Source organism: Triturus cristatus, chromosome 3_2 (genome assembly GCF_964204655.1).
Source record: "Triturus cristatus chromosome 3_2, aTriCri1.1, whole genome shotgun sequence".
Taxonomy (NCBI): Eukaryota; Metazoa; Chordata; class Amphibia; order Caudata; family Salamandridae; genus Triturus; species Triturus cristatus.
In genome coordinates, this window is record NC_140584.1 from 493,783,886 (window position 1) to 493,800,367 (window position 16,482).

The 16,482-nt window shown below is 42.4% G+C and overlaps 1 protein-coding gene across 1 annotated transcript in view; it reads left to right on the forward strand.

Annotated features, from left to right (window-relative positions):
• Positions 1–16,482, forward strand: part of SWAP70 (switching B cell complex subunit SWAP70) — a 405,015-nt gene that overhangs the window by 269,172 nt on the left and 119,361 nt on the right. The window contains exon 8 of the mRNA XM_085648164.1: positions 9,324–9,431. Coding sequence (XP_085504290.1) covers positions 9,324–9,431 — 108 coding nt within the window. The remainder of the gene's footprint in view (positions 1–9,323; positions 9,432–16,482) is intronic.

Sequence of the window (16,482 nt, forward strand, 5' to 3'; positions counted from 1 at the left end):
GGTGGCGGTATAGCCATCATCTATAGAAACCACTATAAAATCAAAACCACTGCACTTAATTACAGAGACTGTGAAGCTTTTTCTTTCTCTATCAGCCTCTCCAGCAATCAGTCATTCGCTGGCACTTTGCTCTACCACCCTCCTGGCCCTAGATCTAACTTCCTTAATAGCCTTAACAACTTAATCGAAGTCACAGCTGGAGCTCCTCAATATACCATATTAGGAGACTTCAATTTTCATTTAGAATCCCCAAGCGACAAGGATACTATTGGCCTTATTAGTGATCTTTCAGCAGTAGAACTTCATCAAATTGTCACCCAGCCTACCCATAAAGCAGGTCACACCCTTGATGGGATATTCACCAATAACCTTGACATTCTGATCTCCCCTCCTATTCCCCTTATTTGGACAGATCATTCAGCAGTCTGTTTTTCTATTAAAACCAAGTCCCCTTCATCTCAAAACGGACCAACTTCCCCAATCTCAACACGAGACTGGAAAAACATTGATATCTCTCATCTTGCTTCTATACTGACCGATGGCATCAATACAATAGAACCGGATCCGTCACTAGCTTCTAGTAACTATCTCAACATCCTGGACACGGCATGCTCCAAATTGGCACCTCCCAAAACCTCTCATCGCTATAGAAAATCTCCTTCTGCCCCATGGTTCTCTGAATCCCTACGTCTACAAAGACAACATTGTAGAAATTTGGAAAGACACTGGCGCAGGCACTACAACCCCTATTGACAAAATTTCATATAAAAGCGCCCTATCCAAATACAAAGACCTCATCGCCTCCGAAAAACCTATCTACTATACTTCCCAAATTAATCAGGCTCAAAACTCTGCAAGAAAATTGTTTCAAGTGGTTAATCATCTCTCAACCCCCCCCTGTTCCCCCTTCTGATACGTCTCAATCCCTCTGCAACTCCCTCGCAGATTTCTTTATGGACAAAGTCACTTCTATCTTTTCAGCTTTTTTTTTCACGAACCTTCTTCAACCAGCATAGTTAAACAATCTCCAGCCATCAACGTTCCCTCCTTCTGTAACTTCAAATCAGTCTCTGAGGAACAAGTCTCTCGTCTAATCTCCAACACCAAATCAGGATCACCCCTGGACCCATGTCCACCTTTCATCCTCAACCTCATCTCTGATGCCATCTCCCCCGCCTTGACCAACATTTGTAATACTATGTTCACTACTGGCTCATATCCCACAGTATGGAAAATAGCCATCATCAAGCCTCTCTTGAAAAAACCCACCCTTGATCCCGCTTCCCTATCCAGCTACAGACCCATTGCATGTCTTCCTTTCCCTGCAAAAAAATTTGAAAAAGTAATGAACATACAGCTTTCCAAATTCATTGATGAAAATAACTTACTGGACGACACTCAATTTGGATTTAGGCAGGGACACGGAACCGAGACAGCCTTAATAAAAGCAGCTGACGAAATAAGAATGACATTAGACAAAGGCGGCGCAGCAGTATTAATACTGCTTGATCTATCTGCGGCTTTCGACACGGTCGATCATGGCACTCTGATCGACCGTGTCTCAGCAATCGGCATCCAGAACAATGCCAAAGAACTTCTCGCCTCCTTTCTGGCTAATCGTTCACAGGCTGTAAAACTGGGCCCTTTCTTCTCCCACACGTTCTCCCTTCCATACGGAGTACCACAGGGCTCCTCGCTAAGTCCGACCCTGTTTAATATCTACGTTTCGGACTTAGCGAGGGTGATTAAGTCTTACGGCATTAGTCTCACAACCTATGCCGATGACACCCAGCTGGTTCTATCTGTACATAATGATGGACTTACAGTTGCAGAAAACTTTCAAGAGGGAATGCTCGCCATCAGCTCCTGGATGTCTTCAAACTGTCTAAAATTGAACTCTGAAAAGACAGAGGTTATGACATTCGGGAAATTGGAACCTGCCTGGTCCCCCCTATGGTGGCCCAATGAGATGGGATCTCCACCAGAACCTGTCACTAAGGTCCGCAATCTCGGAGTCATATTCGATGACAGGCTGCTCTTTCACCACCACATCAACTCGGTAGTCTCCACCTCCTTCTTCACTCTGAAGAAAATCAAGAAGCTTCTTCCCTACCCCCCCACTTCAGCTGGTAAAACTCTGATCAGCACCCTCGTTTTTGCCAGAACGGACTATTGTAATGCCCTCCTTCTCAATGCACAGGAAAAATTTCTTAATAGGCTTCAGTTGGTGCAGAATGCCTCAGCCAGAATCTTATTGGGCATTCTCAAGTTCACCTCCATCACTCCTCTCATCCGACAGCTTCATTGGCTTCCTGTCAGGAGCCGTACACAATTTAAGGCACTGTGTATTGCCTACAAAGCCATCAACAACTCAGGCCCGCAGTTTCTTAAAGATGCCCTTCGTCCTCTCGAAAACCCCAGAACTCTTCGCTCATCCTCAGCTCATCTGCTCAATGTCCAACGCACAAGGAAAGCCTACTGGGGTGACAGATGCTTTGTGATTTCCACAGCTAGACTATGGAATTCACTCCCTTTTTCCATCAAAACTGCCCCCACTCTCCTTAGTTTTAGGAAGAAATTAAAAACCTGGCTTTTCTCACATTAAGATCTGCTATAGCCATCATCTGATCAGTTAAGCGCCGAGACACCCCTGGGTATTTGCGCGCTATAAAAATTGCATAAACATAAACATTAGAGTTTGAGGTACGTTTACTTACTGACGCCTCTTGATCTACAACTGACAACCTGTGACTGCCACCGCCTTTACTGACACAGTTTGTTTCCATACTAGGCTTCTTTACTGCCGTCCTCATGTACCTACTACGCCTACTTTTTCCTGTGATGCCCGCCACTCTGGCCAAACATACATGGCATCATTAATCGGTAAGCTGGCCAACTATGAGACGCTCTACAAACCGTCTCAGTCACTGACACCTGGGTGTTTGTGAAATTCTCTTAGTATCATTTGTCTAAAAACCCTTTCGGGTTCTGTTGCCTTCCTTTCCTCTTACACTGACCCTCACTGATATTTTCGCTCTCTCCTCTCACTGCGCACTTACCGTCCGGGCATATCTTCCCTATTCAGCCGTTACTCAGGATCACGTATGTCCCAGTCGCACTTTCATTCCTCCCTCTCTTCCTCCCTTTCTGCTCTCTCTTTTACTCTCCTTTCTAACGCCTCTTCAACTCACACACTAAACACTATAGTCTTTGATCTACGTTTTTTTAAAACACTTTTATATTGTATGCCATTACAGCCCTGAAGAAGCCATTGTTTGGGCGAAACGCGTTGGCTGTTTCCAAAGAATGCAAACCAAGCGTGTCTGAAATAAAGCTACACAAAGATTTTCACCAACAACTTTTTGTATTCTTTGTCAACTTTTATACATTGCATCTCTTTACCTGTTACTCGTTCGTATTGCCCCTCATCCACCCTCTATACATGTTTCTTTTTATGATCAAGGGGCAGCTGATCATTTGAGATGGGCAATAACAGCATACCACGTGACAGATCCAGGTAGTGCAGTCTCCTACAACCTGGCTGCTTTCCTTTTTTGTAAACATTTTATATTGTTGTAGAAGTTATAGTCTATGGGTGACTCGCAGACGGTTTAAGTCACAGTATGGTTGTCAGCATTGTTAAAATGGTGTATGCAGTTCTGATGATTTCAGGAATATGTGAAGGATATTTTGCATACTACTGAGGGTTGTCCATAGGGCCTGGTTGTGCATCTCTTATCACTGGCAAATGTATATATGTGAAGCCGTTCACTTAGTATTGTGTCATATGAGGTACTTAACGGACACATCACATTAAGGAGAACAATAACCAAACACTGTTTTTAAACTCTATTCAAAGTTTAATAAGTTGCTCAACTCATTAATGTCTACAGAGTCATTGAGTTTCTTACAGACCTCAATACCAGTAAAGAGTAGCATAATATCTACTTAATGTAGGCGATTTCACACACGTTTCATATTCTGTTCTGCTCATTGAGAAAAGTTACACCCATTAATACTACAGAGGTTATGGAAAATTGGGTCTACTTGTTCTTTACTGAAAAACTTTCTGTATGAAAACCTTATTGCAAACTGTCATGTCCATTGGATGATGAGATCTGTGAGGTCATCATTGATATCCATCAATGATTGTGACAGTGTGCTGTAGGCTTTGTGGACTGGAAGTAATTCAACAAGCTACTGCTGTACCCAATTTTCTATTGCCAATCAAGTGATAATGGAAGTAAACGTTTGCAACATGCATTACATCTAGCATAGCTCTAAAATTACCCACATTTGGTGCATGTTTCCCTGTTTTTACTGGTATTCAGCCACCTAACAAACAAAATACATCCATGCACTTTAATGGGGTCACCCACTTTTTAAATCTTGAACAGCCTACTTAATAGTGCTAGTTCTCTGTTCCCCTTAGTGGGATCACACTTTTAAACACCTCATATGATCTGCAATTTACAGTCAAGAGCTTGACTGATAAGCATTACATGCTGATAAGGCACCTTTAGCCAGGCCATATAGACAACCCTCTGTTGTTTGGTAATGTACACTACATTTACTGCTTTGAAAAGCAGAAATTAGTACAATCTTAGATCCATTGTTACACTCACACTGTGCGTTCCACCATCTCTAATTGGATCAATGCTACATTGTACATTATTTAACAACGCCTTTAAATCATCAGATAAGTTCTGCAAATAAATGCTTACACATTATGTATCTTTAGTGTAGATACAATTAGCCTATAGCAGTGTAGGACCCATATTTAACATGGGCATTTGCCCAAACATCTACAAGTAAGTAATCATTTGTGAACAAAACTTTCGCTTTTCTCCAAAGATTTTTGTGTTCAATTCACAACCTACTTTAAAACCTGGCTTTGCAACCCACATCATGTGAGCTCATAGATTACCTTGTTTAAGATGAAGTACTCATTGCACCAGTAAAAAAAAATGTTTTAAACTCTTTTTATTGGTACTTATAAGATGATGAAATCAACATGGAGTAAGCATCTTTGTGCCTCATTCCGTTTACATTTCTGCATTCTTATTCACAATACATTACACTTTAATCTGGAAGACCACAATTTCTGTTGCATCACAGTTTCAATATTACAGTCCTCGGAAACCCTGCCAAGTCCCCCAAATTTTCTCCCCATTTTTGGGACACCCTCTGCTACACCAGTAACTTTATTGGTAGGTAAGCCAGGCACTATATAACTTCACCCATGGAGTAGTAGACTTTGCTCTAGATCTTAATTTATTTCAATCTTATATATACAGTAATTTTATGGCTTTCTTTACTACTAGCGTAATTTCTTTTTTTAAATTATGTAAAAGACTATTGAGTAATGAAAAAGCAGTGATATTGATGATGTCACCAGTGATGCCATCAATTATGTTATTTAACATTTCATGAGTGGTGTAATATGTGGCTTTAAAAATAGTGCATCACAGGAGCACAAGTTATAGTTAATTGACTAAACTATAACTGGTGAAATTCAGTGGTTTTTAAATATCAGTTGTTTTCTCACTCCTTCACCTAACTATAACGTCACTTTAACTTTTTTAAAAAGGATTTTAACATAACTCATAGTCTTGTTACCACACCTAACCGTAATATCACTATAACCTTTTATTTATTTGGGTAATTTCCGTTTTTTCATCATATTCTAAATGTACCATGTCTAACAGCTTCTTCAGGTGCGCAACCCCTGTGTGCATGGTGTGCGACCATGTGCAATAGAGTTTGGACACAAGGCCTCCCTCTGATACCCTACCCAACCCTCTGCAAGTATCTAACCTGACCCCCACTGCACAGAACCTCTAGTTGTGTGAAATGAGATTTGATGCAGATGTTTAAACGGGTCTGGCAAACTGGTGCATTGGTTATTTATTTATTTTGTGGTCTGCAAATGCCACAAAAATAAAAAGAAGGAAAAAAGAAAAAAAACACTGCCTGAATGTGCCAGCCGTATTACTGCAGTGAATATATTACATTGAAAAAAAATAATCATTGCCTATAAATATAAAAGAGCAATATGGGTGCTTTCTAGCAGCATGTTTTACACCATAGAGCATGAACAAAAGGAGAAAAAAGACGTGATGATGAGCCCTATGGCGGGTGCTCCATTTTGTATGCACTTACATATTGATATGAGTGCCCTATGTTTAGTTACCAATCTGAAACAGATGATAAAATATTTTAATAAAGTAGTACTCAAATTAGCTTTTTTTTTTTTAAAGTATCCAAAATTTTAAAAAAGCAACAGAAAGGCGAAGAGGGGAACAGAAGCACACAAGGAAGAGCAGCCTGGGGTCCATGGAGAAATACACAAGCGAGGGAGAACAACACAGAGCATGGGGGAGGAAGAGAAGCACATGGGCTGAAGAGAATAACAGGGAGCGTGGGAGAAGTCCACAGATGAGAGAGAACAATGTGGAGAAGGTGGGGGACGATATTAATAAAGCATATTGTTACGCTAAGTATCCTAGATAGTGTATGAAATAAGTGGATTCAACTAAGTTGATAGAAGCATTAGCTAAGTGGGGCACAAGCCCTCAACCACCCAAGGGTTGCATGCTTCATCATTGGGCAGTGTTTCTCGTTAGGCTGGCGTGCAATGCCCAATGAGCCCTCAAGGGGGCTCTTTGCTGGAGATGTTCTCATCTCCAATCGGGTTTTAAGCTTGCTTCTTGAAAGCCTCCAGTGCTGAAATAAACTGGACTATCCAGAGGATTGGTGAGAAGTGAATAAAAGTAACGATAGACCACTAATATTCCCATTTATTGGTTCCTGGGGTTTATTATAAAGTTAAAAACAAATCAGAGAATACGTGGGCAAATGATGTTCTTGTATTCCTCCTAGGTGATTATTAGCTGGTAGTTAGTCCAAAGACTTTTGGCAAGGTGGAGGATGAGCAGAGAAGCACACAAGAGAGACAGCTGGAAAAAGCATAAACTCGCATGGACTCCTTAAGCAAAAAGGAAAAAAGTAGTTCCCTAAATGTGAGCAGTGGAGGGGCACAAGTAAAGAGGCTATGCTCCAGGGGAGGGACAAACCTATAATGGGAAAGGCAAGCTTGAATGTCAATTCACCAAAATGCCACGGGTAGCAGAAGTGACATCACACGCCATGTATCCGTTACTTTCACTCACACATGCATGCTTACACATTTATACATACACACACTCTCCCTTACATAAACACACTCTCACCTGTAAGCGCACACACAGCATATATTTAAATACCTTTTTACTCCCCTCAGGTGCCAAGGAAGGTCATATTCCAGCTAACTGTACTCCATATTTTATTACACTAGTAGTGAATAATAAAATATTATTCACTGTTAGTGTAATTAAAACAATTGACAGAAAACAAGGAAAATGGCGCACCTTATGGATGACCAGCCGTTATTTTCCTGGCACTGATTTTACCCCTCCGAGACCAGGGGTCGCAGCTGTGACCTATGACGTTCAGGAAGGCAAGCCATCGAATCCAGTAAATGAGTGACAATAAAGTTCTTGGGTATCTGAAAATAGAATGCTTTCAAACAGACAGTTGCGCAAAGTGGTAGACTCGAGCTAGCAACATCACTAACTTTTTCCTTTTTGTAAAACGTAAATGGGTGTCCTAGCGGCAAAGCCCTGTATCCTTATACCTGAATTACGACTTAACTGTGCCAATTTAATTCTGAAAAATTCTAACCATCATTGTCTTTGCTTCTTGAGTGTCGACCTCAGGTTTGTCGGGAAGGGAACATTAGTTTTGGAAGTTAAAGTCTGGAGAAAACAGGGCCCCCACTGCTGCGTTCCATGCAATGTATGTTAGAAACTCTGTGTCTCTGCTATTTAATATTAAGTAATGTGCGGGGGAAAAGTCAATGTCTTAACGCCAACTTGAATTCTGAACAAGTTTATGGAAGCAAAAATACATAAAAACAAGTACTCAATGAGACTGCTGTTTCACTCCTGGGATAATGTGCAATGTAATGTGAATTCCTTCCCCAATTTGCCAACCTTTATACATAGCAATGGGAAAGACACACATGACAGAAACCAAACCTCCAAACAGTGGGAGTTTAGCAGGTGGCGGCTGCCCTCACGAAAAGAAAGGAGAAGACTTGGAAAAGATACAGATGATCTACAATTCTCAGACGCTGAGTAGTCATGTGTAGTCAGAAGTGCAAGTACAATCCATTCTTCTTGTAACCTGCGCAAAGAGATGATGGACGGAATGCTGAACAGATCAAACACTCATCCCCTGTCAAGAGATTTGGGTTAAATCCATTGTGCTTTTGCTCACCATGCCCCCCAGGTTGGACCCGGCCTTATGTAAACCAGTCTTGACCCTGCTCCTCATGTGCCAAGCAAGGTCTTCCCTGCAGCGCAAACAGTCATCCTGAGACCGGTTTCAGGGTATCACCCTCCATCAGCCAGGCCAGCTTGAATCCAGTGGCACAGTGAGCCGGAGCCACGTCTGGGCTTACCCTTCCCACATAGGGCGAAAAATACTTCACACACAGATGATGGATGGGATGCAGAGTAATCCGGGCATTATAATGGTTAAGCAACAATGTGTTTTCATTAAATGCAAAGTGAATCCGCCTCAATCATAAAATGAAACCAGTTCATAACAGTAACCTCCACGCCCCAAAAGAGCCTATTGAACCAGCAGTTAGTAGGATGTCAGTATCAGAGAGGTAGGCAGCAGTCTGTGACAGGACACTGAGAGATGTCTTTTCCTGCATTCAGCACCAGTGTTCAGCTGTCTATTGCAAAATAAGGGAAGGCTTTCCTAGGAGTTAGGGTGAAGAGAGAAAGAAGTAGTACTGTGAAGAGGAAGGCCAAGGATGCATGTTTTGTAAATGTACAGGATGAGCCACAAGGCATCAGCACCGGACTGCAGAAGTAGTCCATCTTAACTCATAGCATGGGTATGACATCCAGTTCTTGTGTTGAGACCTTTCATCTTAAATAATAAGCCTCTCACCAATAACATATCCTGTATCACAGTCAGTATAAGATTGGTTTGTTTTATTGAAAATTATCAATCTTGGACCTAGACTAACTATTACTGCATCGATATTTCTTGTTGCTGTTACAAATGATTCAGTCTGTAGTAGTGTAGATTACATTATTGAGAATGTTTCACCTTTCCGCTATCTACCTCAATGTGATTATAGGTGTTCATTTCCTCTACAAGGGGTGTTGGTCTGGTAACAGTTTTGAGACCAATATCTGCAGTACGCATTGAGATCATTGAGATAATCTTAATGCAATTGCTTTTTTGTTTATGTGACTGCGAAGGAACAAATGATTGCTTCAGCCCGTGCCGCAGAAGAGGAGCGGAGGCGTATTCAGACCCAACAGGAACTGCAAGAGAGGTTCAACCAGGAGCTGGAAAGACAGCAGCAGGTAAATAACACCGCAGCACACAAATGTTGGTTGTCAAGATAATCACTTTCAATTCACATTTATCTCAATGAAGTGAATAAAAACTTGAGCCAAACAAATGTTACCTGGGGCAGGTCATATGAGTACCAAATCTATTCTTTTGTTTTGCTAACCCAAACCATATTGTTCATTGCCTGTGCCTCACATTTGTTTTCCTCTAGCCTCTCAACAACATTCTATTTAGAGAGAAAGATCAGAGAGGGGCAAGGTGAGGGGGCTTTTCAGTGCTTCAACATGTCAGATCATGTCGGCAGTCCACAGCACCCAAGAGGCACAGTATCATGCATGGCTTACACCTGCCCGCTAGAGAGCAGGATACCTTCACGGGTAGAGCCCGTCACCCTTCAGCGTACGTGTATCCGGACTCTGGTCTCCTCAGTCAGAAGGCACTAATGGCAAAAGTGACTAGACTGGAGCTTGTGGAGGTTGCTACTGCTGGAGTGGGAAAGGTAACAGTGCATGGCATAGGGAGGGTTCACTGGTAATCTGATGAGAATATTGAGAGGCAGCACTGTGCAAGGCTGACTCATCCAGTGGATAGGGCAGCTGAACCGGATATTGGTGCAATTGCTATGCACGGTAACTCTGCATTGGGCAGTAGAGCCTTTACCACTGCACGAGTAGGCTGTACTATAGTATCAGGGGCTTTCTGTATGCATTGATATGGTTGCTCACTAGTAATTCAAGGCTTTACCATTTGACACAGTATAATGCATGTGAGGCTTATGGGCATTTGAGGATAAAACCCTGTGCACTTCACAGGGTGTTTGAGACCAAACATGAACACATTATGCCTATACATCTGCATGTGTTTGTTGTGGATGGACATCGAATGGGAGTTTATGCCAGGGCATTTGTGGCTGTTGTGGGGCATGTGGTGCTATTTTTGGGAATTTGAGGCTGTAAAAGCATAAATGATGTTGCATTCCGTCATACAATACCTTCCTTATGATCAAATCAAACAGGATTTGTAAAGCGCGGCTAATCCCCCGGGAGGGTGTCCAGGCGCTGAGGTCCTTGCTGCTTTGGGTGGCTTCAGTTGTACAGCCAGGTCTTGAATCCCTTTCTGAATTCCAGGAGAGATGATGAGGTCCAGAGGTGAAGGGTAAGGCCGTTCCAGGACTTGGCGGCAAGGTAGGAGCAGGAGCGTCCGCCACTGTTACTTCAGCGGATTCAGGGATGTGAGTGAGGGAAGGGAGGCAGTGCACAAGTGTCTGGAGGGCTGGTGGAAGGTCACTGGTTAATGTATGCTGGTCCTTGATCGTGAAGGGCTTTGTAGGTGTGGATCAGCATCTTCGTTGTACATGTGTATGCGAGGGCTGATTGCTGAATCCCATATTTATCAGGTATTGCATAATATTCACTGTTCCCATTACAATCTATTCTTCATTCATTTGTTCCCATTCTATTTGGAGCTGAGAATTCTGATTATATCACATCTTAGTTAACTCTGCTGCATATGATGCCTGTTTTGCAATGATTTCAATTTCATTATCTGTGATGTGTTTATTAATGTGTTAAGAAATTTGCTCTGCTCTGCTTTATTGACTTTCTCCATCTTTTCAACCTGCTAGAAATAGACACTCAGTTGTCGCTTCTGATGCTGTTTGCAGAATTTGGACTTTTATTTTGATTGATCAGATATTGTGGAATGATGCTGTGTCATCCATTCGTGTCACGTGATCATTGGTTGCATTTAAAAAAGTTTGCAAGATAATATACTTAACTTAGTTTATCCTCATGTATTGCTTAATTATTGTTTACATTTGGTGTTTTCTGTTGCCTTGATCGTGTTTCATGATTTGCAAATTCTCCTGCATTTCTGTACTGATTTTTATTTGCAACAATTCCTTTTTATACTAGCACTGTATACGCTAAAAACTATAACTGGATATCACAGAAGAGTCCTATTTAATGTATTGGTGGTAACCACCTTAAATTAGTTGTAGTTACTTTATTTTTTTTTTTATTTACTAACTGTAGGTATTTAGTTACCTATTACATAGGTATAGGTATTTAATTATCTCTCCTGGCCTCATCTCAGTAGGCTGAATACAGATGTAAACGCTAAACAAAGGGGAGGATTTTTGTATTGTTTGAACTGTTTTAAAACTGTGTTTGATTTAAAAACAAAACTCACCACATGTCGCATTTTGCACTGGCTGTGTTGAGCGCCAGGTTTGGGGGTGAAGATGAGTATTTGCTATTACAGTTCGTGTTCTATTTGTTTTTCCTGGCTCATTACTTAACAAGCCCGATGAGGGCCTGTCCATGTGTGGATGAGGCCAGAACCCCTGCCCATCCACCATGCACCCTGCTAGTTTATTTGAGGGAAGAATTATATTGGTTACAACAACTCCAAAGTTAACAACTACAGACACAACCTAAATCCCAAAGGTGCTTCGTCTATAGTTAACCACACTTGTAATCTGTAATAAACACTTAAGAAGTTCAGAGAAGTTCAGAGAAATTAACACAAAAGGTCAAAGCAGCACAAGATAAGGAAGAAACCCCAAAGTAAAGTGTTTACTTAATCAATTATAGGTCTCTCCCCAGACATAACGGAATGTTTTACTTTTCTTAAGGCAACCCAGTCAGACCTGTTATTTCTAAGGAAACCTGGCTGAAAGAGGATTCAACACTAGATATTACGGATACCCTCCCACAGGACTATACAATAGTACATGCTGACTGACAAAACAAAGTAGGAGGTGAGGTGGCCATTATTTTAAGAAAGATTTGAATGGTAAATTCTCCTCCATTCTCATCTCTGGGTGTGAAAATCTCACATTTGCAATCGAACTCTCTAATATATTCACTCTTTCTGAGATGTTAATATATCGCCCCCTATGAAGTCCCTCCCAATTACTACAGGCACTGCCCGATATAGTGGCACTTCGAAAATACGAAGATCACCAATGTAAACAATTTAATTCAGTAACTCAAGACTATTCAGCTTACCGAAAGAGTGATGTTGCCTACACACAAAAAAATCACATCTACTCGACCACATTTTCTCAAATATACCTGACTTAAGACCAGCATCTCCCCTTCCCCTGTGCTGGATGGACCACTATTTGATCCATTTCCATCTCAATAAAGAAGGAATTAAACCATCGCACACTCAGCAGCCCAGACCTCGTCGAAGCTGAGCAAAATTAGATACCGATATTTGGGAATCTATCCTGACGAGTTTGGTCCCTATCATAACAGAAGGGATAGCCGAAACGCACTCCACATTTGAAAAATCGATAACTCGCTAGAACAGCTATTCACTAAGAGAGTACAGAAAAACAGCCTACTCAAGCGAGTGCCCCATGGTTCTCAGAAGAACTTTTAAGCCGGAAAAAGGAATGGAAGAATATAGAAAGAAGCTGGGTAAACATTAAGACAGTGCTAATAAAAAGATTTACAAGATCATGGTAAAAAATATTATGCCATAAGAAAGGCTAGCGTCTCCTTCATAAGTGCGCAGATTGAAAATGCAGGTAATTCAACAAAAGAGCTCTTTAAAGTTGTCTACACATTTATGAAGTTGCCCAAGTCTCAAGCAAGACGATAGCCTCCGACGACAGATGTTATTTGAAAGCAACTTACTTTAAAGAAAAAGTCAATACATTCTGTGCTTCTCTGCCTAAGTCGGGCCCGTAATCAGATGAGGGAGAATCTTTCAACTTTTACCAAAATCAAAACAGAAGATATAAACATTCTTACCATAATCAAATTAGGATCTCCTTTGGATGCAACATGTCCTAATATTCTTCTTAAAATCATGAACTCAATTTTTCCTGTTATGACCAAAATACTCACTCGCTCACTAGAGACCGACAAAGTGCCACCGGCATGGAAACATGCCATGCTAAAACCACTCTTGAAAAAGCCATCCCTACTCACTACCTGAAAGTTACAGACCTATCTTCCTTCTTCCATGTATTAATAAAGTTGTTGAGAAATTTGTGAATAAAAATCTCTCCACATTCCTAGAGGATCAGGGATTTCTACATCCTTCGCAAACAGGCTTTCGAGCAGGAAACAGCCTTGTTATCCGTGACCAAAGAGCTTAAAGGTAATCTTAGATCCCAGTGGCACAGCTGTCATTTTCTTAGACCGAAGTACCGCGTTTGACTCGGTATCCCACCCAATTCCCATTAAAAGTCTTGAGGAAGCAGGAATTAATGGTACAGCTGTATTGTATTGTATTGTATTTCAGACTTATAAAGCGCACTGTGACCCTACGGGCATCCTGGCGCTGCGGTACATATACTCTATCACCATGCTTCCGGGCTAGCAGGTTGCTAGGCTAAGCCTGTACTCTAGGGAAAAGCCAAGTTTTATTTTTCCCCTGATCTTCAGCAAATCCTGCATCTGTCTTAGCTCAACTGGCAGTCAGTCATAAGCTTTTATTCGATATGCAAGATATCTTGTAAGCACATAAGAAATACAATTATTACAATAAGCACATAAAAACACAAGCTACAAGAAGCCAGTAGGAAATTCATAAAAAGATAAAAGGACATGAATTGCTTGTTAATAAATTAACTAAAAAAAGAATTAAACAGCTACTGACAATCTCTTACAACGAATAAGCCAAGACCACTTTAAAAATTTTGCAATTCCACACACTAAGGGGGGGGAAGTGTCCGTAGTTAGGATACGTAGGGCTTCAAGGTAGCTGCGTGTGCCCATATTGCGGCAAAGGGGTTTCAACCAGACACTCCTAGGTCTTGCATAATCAGGGCAAACAAACAAGACATGTACAATGGTCTCGGCCTTGCTTCGGCAACACGCACAATTGGGAGAAATACGGGTCACAGGTGACCAACTTGATACCAGTGCGCCTAGGGGGAGGCATCCAACTCTAAATTTAAAGTAAAGGGCTCGATCAAAAGGGAGAGTTATCAAGTCTAGGTAGGGTTCAAAAGCCACAGTGTCTTTAATTTGCAAAAAGGCGACAGTCGACTTGCAGTGATTAGAGTTAGTAATTAAACGCTCCGCACACCAGTTCCAATAAAGCGCCTTGACAACTTCTTTTGGATGGGCTGAACGTGATGACCAACAGCTTCCTAGACCGATATTCTCCAAAAGCTTTTTAGTATCTCTTAGCCACTTTATCTTAGCCCAACCCCCCAAGCTCATTATTTCCCCCAGGGCATCAGCATAAGATTTTAGTTCTTCACCCCTCCAGATTCGTGTCCATAGCAAAAGGGGGCGAAGCTGGGCCTGGTCTTTAATATTTTCGCAGCCCATGTCCAGCCGAACAGGTACGGATGGAGTGCTCAGGGGCACGGAGATAAGGGATTTCAATAGCTTGCTCTCCGCTGACTCTAGGGCATTCAAGCAACAGTGGCCCCACAATTCTGCCCCATACAAGGCTGATGACACTACTTTAGCCTTGTAGATATCAACTACTGGGGTGAGTGATCTCCTTGGAGAGGCCCTGAACTCCCTCATTAGAGCACCTCCCACTCTCCTGTGGCTGAGGACCATTTTATCAATATGACTAGCCCAAGACATCCTATCCGTAATCCGAATACCGAGGTATTCGAATTCGGCAACTTTCTCTAGGGGGATCGAGTTAAGTGTCGGTGGGCGGCCCAGTTTCTTAGGAGGATTTAGGACTAGATATTTTGTTTTATCCACATTTATTGTTAATCCTCTTGCACCACAGAACTCCTGAAATCGCGTTAATAATTTCTGGAGACCTTGAGGGGTCTTCGAAATCAGGAGCGTGTCGTCAGCAAAAAGCAGGGTGGGGATACGGACTCCTCCGAGACAAGGGGCGTCGGCTGGTTCTTGTTGAAGATGTTTTACCACCCCATTCACATAAAGTGAAAATAGGGTGGGTGCCAAGACACAGCCCTGTCTTACGCCCCTAGAGACTGGAATCTTCTCAGTAAGTTCACCGTTTTTACCCCAACGGACCTGAGCAAAGGTATGGGCGTGAAGGCTGATGAGAAGTGACAAGATGTAAGGGGGTAAACCCAGCTCATAAAGTACCCTCCAAAGGTCTTCCAGGGGGACTAGGTCAAAGGCAGTCTTCAGGTCTATAAAGGCCAAATAAAGACTGCCCTTGCCCAGTTCCACCACCTTCCACCCCAATAATACCAACCTAAACACCTGCTCTATTGTCCCCATTCCAACCCGAAAACCTGCCTGAAAGTCTGAGAGAATTTTGTTCTCCTCCACCCAATGGAGAATCCTTCCAAGGATAGCTTTACCAGCTATCTTTTGGGTGGAGTCGATCAGACTTATGGGTCGGTAGTTCCCCGGTGTTTCCCTGCACCCTTTTTTATATATCGGGACCACCACCGCCCCTTTCCAGGATTCTGGTACTGCCCCTCCCATCATGATATCATTAAGTAGTGCTGATATAACCCGCGCCCATTCCGCTGGAAAAGCCCTCATAAGGTCCCCCGGGAGGCCGTCGGGGCCCGCAGCCTTGCGTGGGCCTATCCACCCTATGACCCCCTCAATCTCTAGCGGAGCAAAGAGATCATAGGCATGAGGTTCAGTAATTCGAATGAGGTCCATCCCCGCATTACAATCCCCATCTGGAGGGAGGTATAGGGACCCGAAATGCTTTACCCAGCTTTGAGGCGGGATGTTACAGGGTCTCACAAGTGCATCGGGGTTTTTCCGTGCACTTATAAGATGCCAAAATGCCCTTGAGTCCCTAATTTTACTGGCCAGGAGCAGGTCATCCCAATATTTGTCTTCCCACTCCCTCCTGGCTAGTTTAAGGGACTTGTTATAGGCCTTCCTTGCTTCCTGTATCACAGGACGGGACTTAGCTTTAATCGCCTCAACTAGCTTAACCTTATAAACCCTACATGATTGGGTATACCAGCCATCGGCGGGTTTTTTTAGAGTGTTTATTACCCAATTTGTTATGGTGTAAAGTAAAGACATTAGTTAAGGCTTCTGTCAGGGAAACAAAGAGCCCGCTCACTCTGCCCACACCTTCCGTGGATATTCCAAGGTTTAATACCGTGTGGTTTAGGTGAGATTGTAT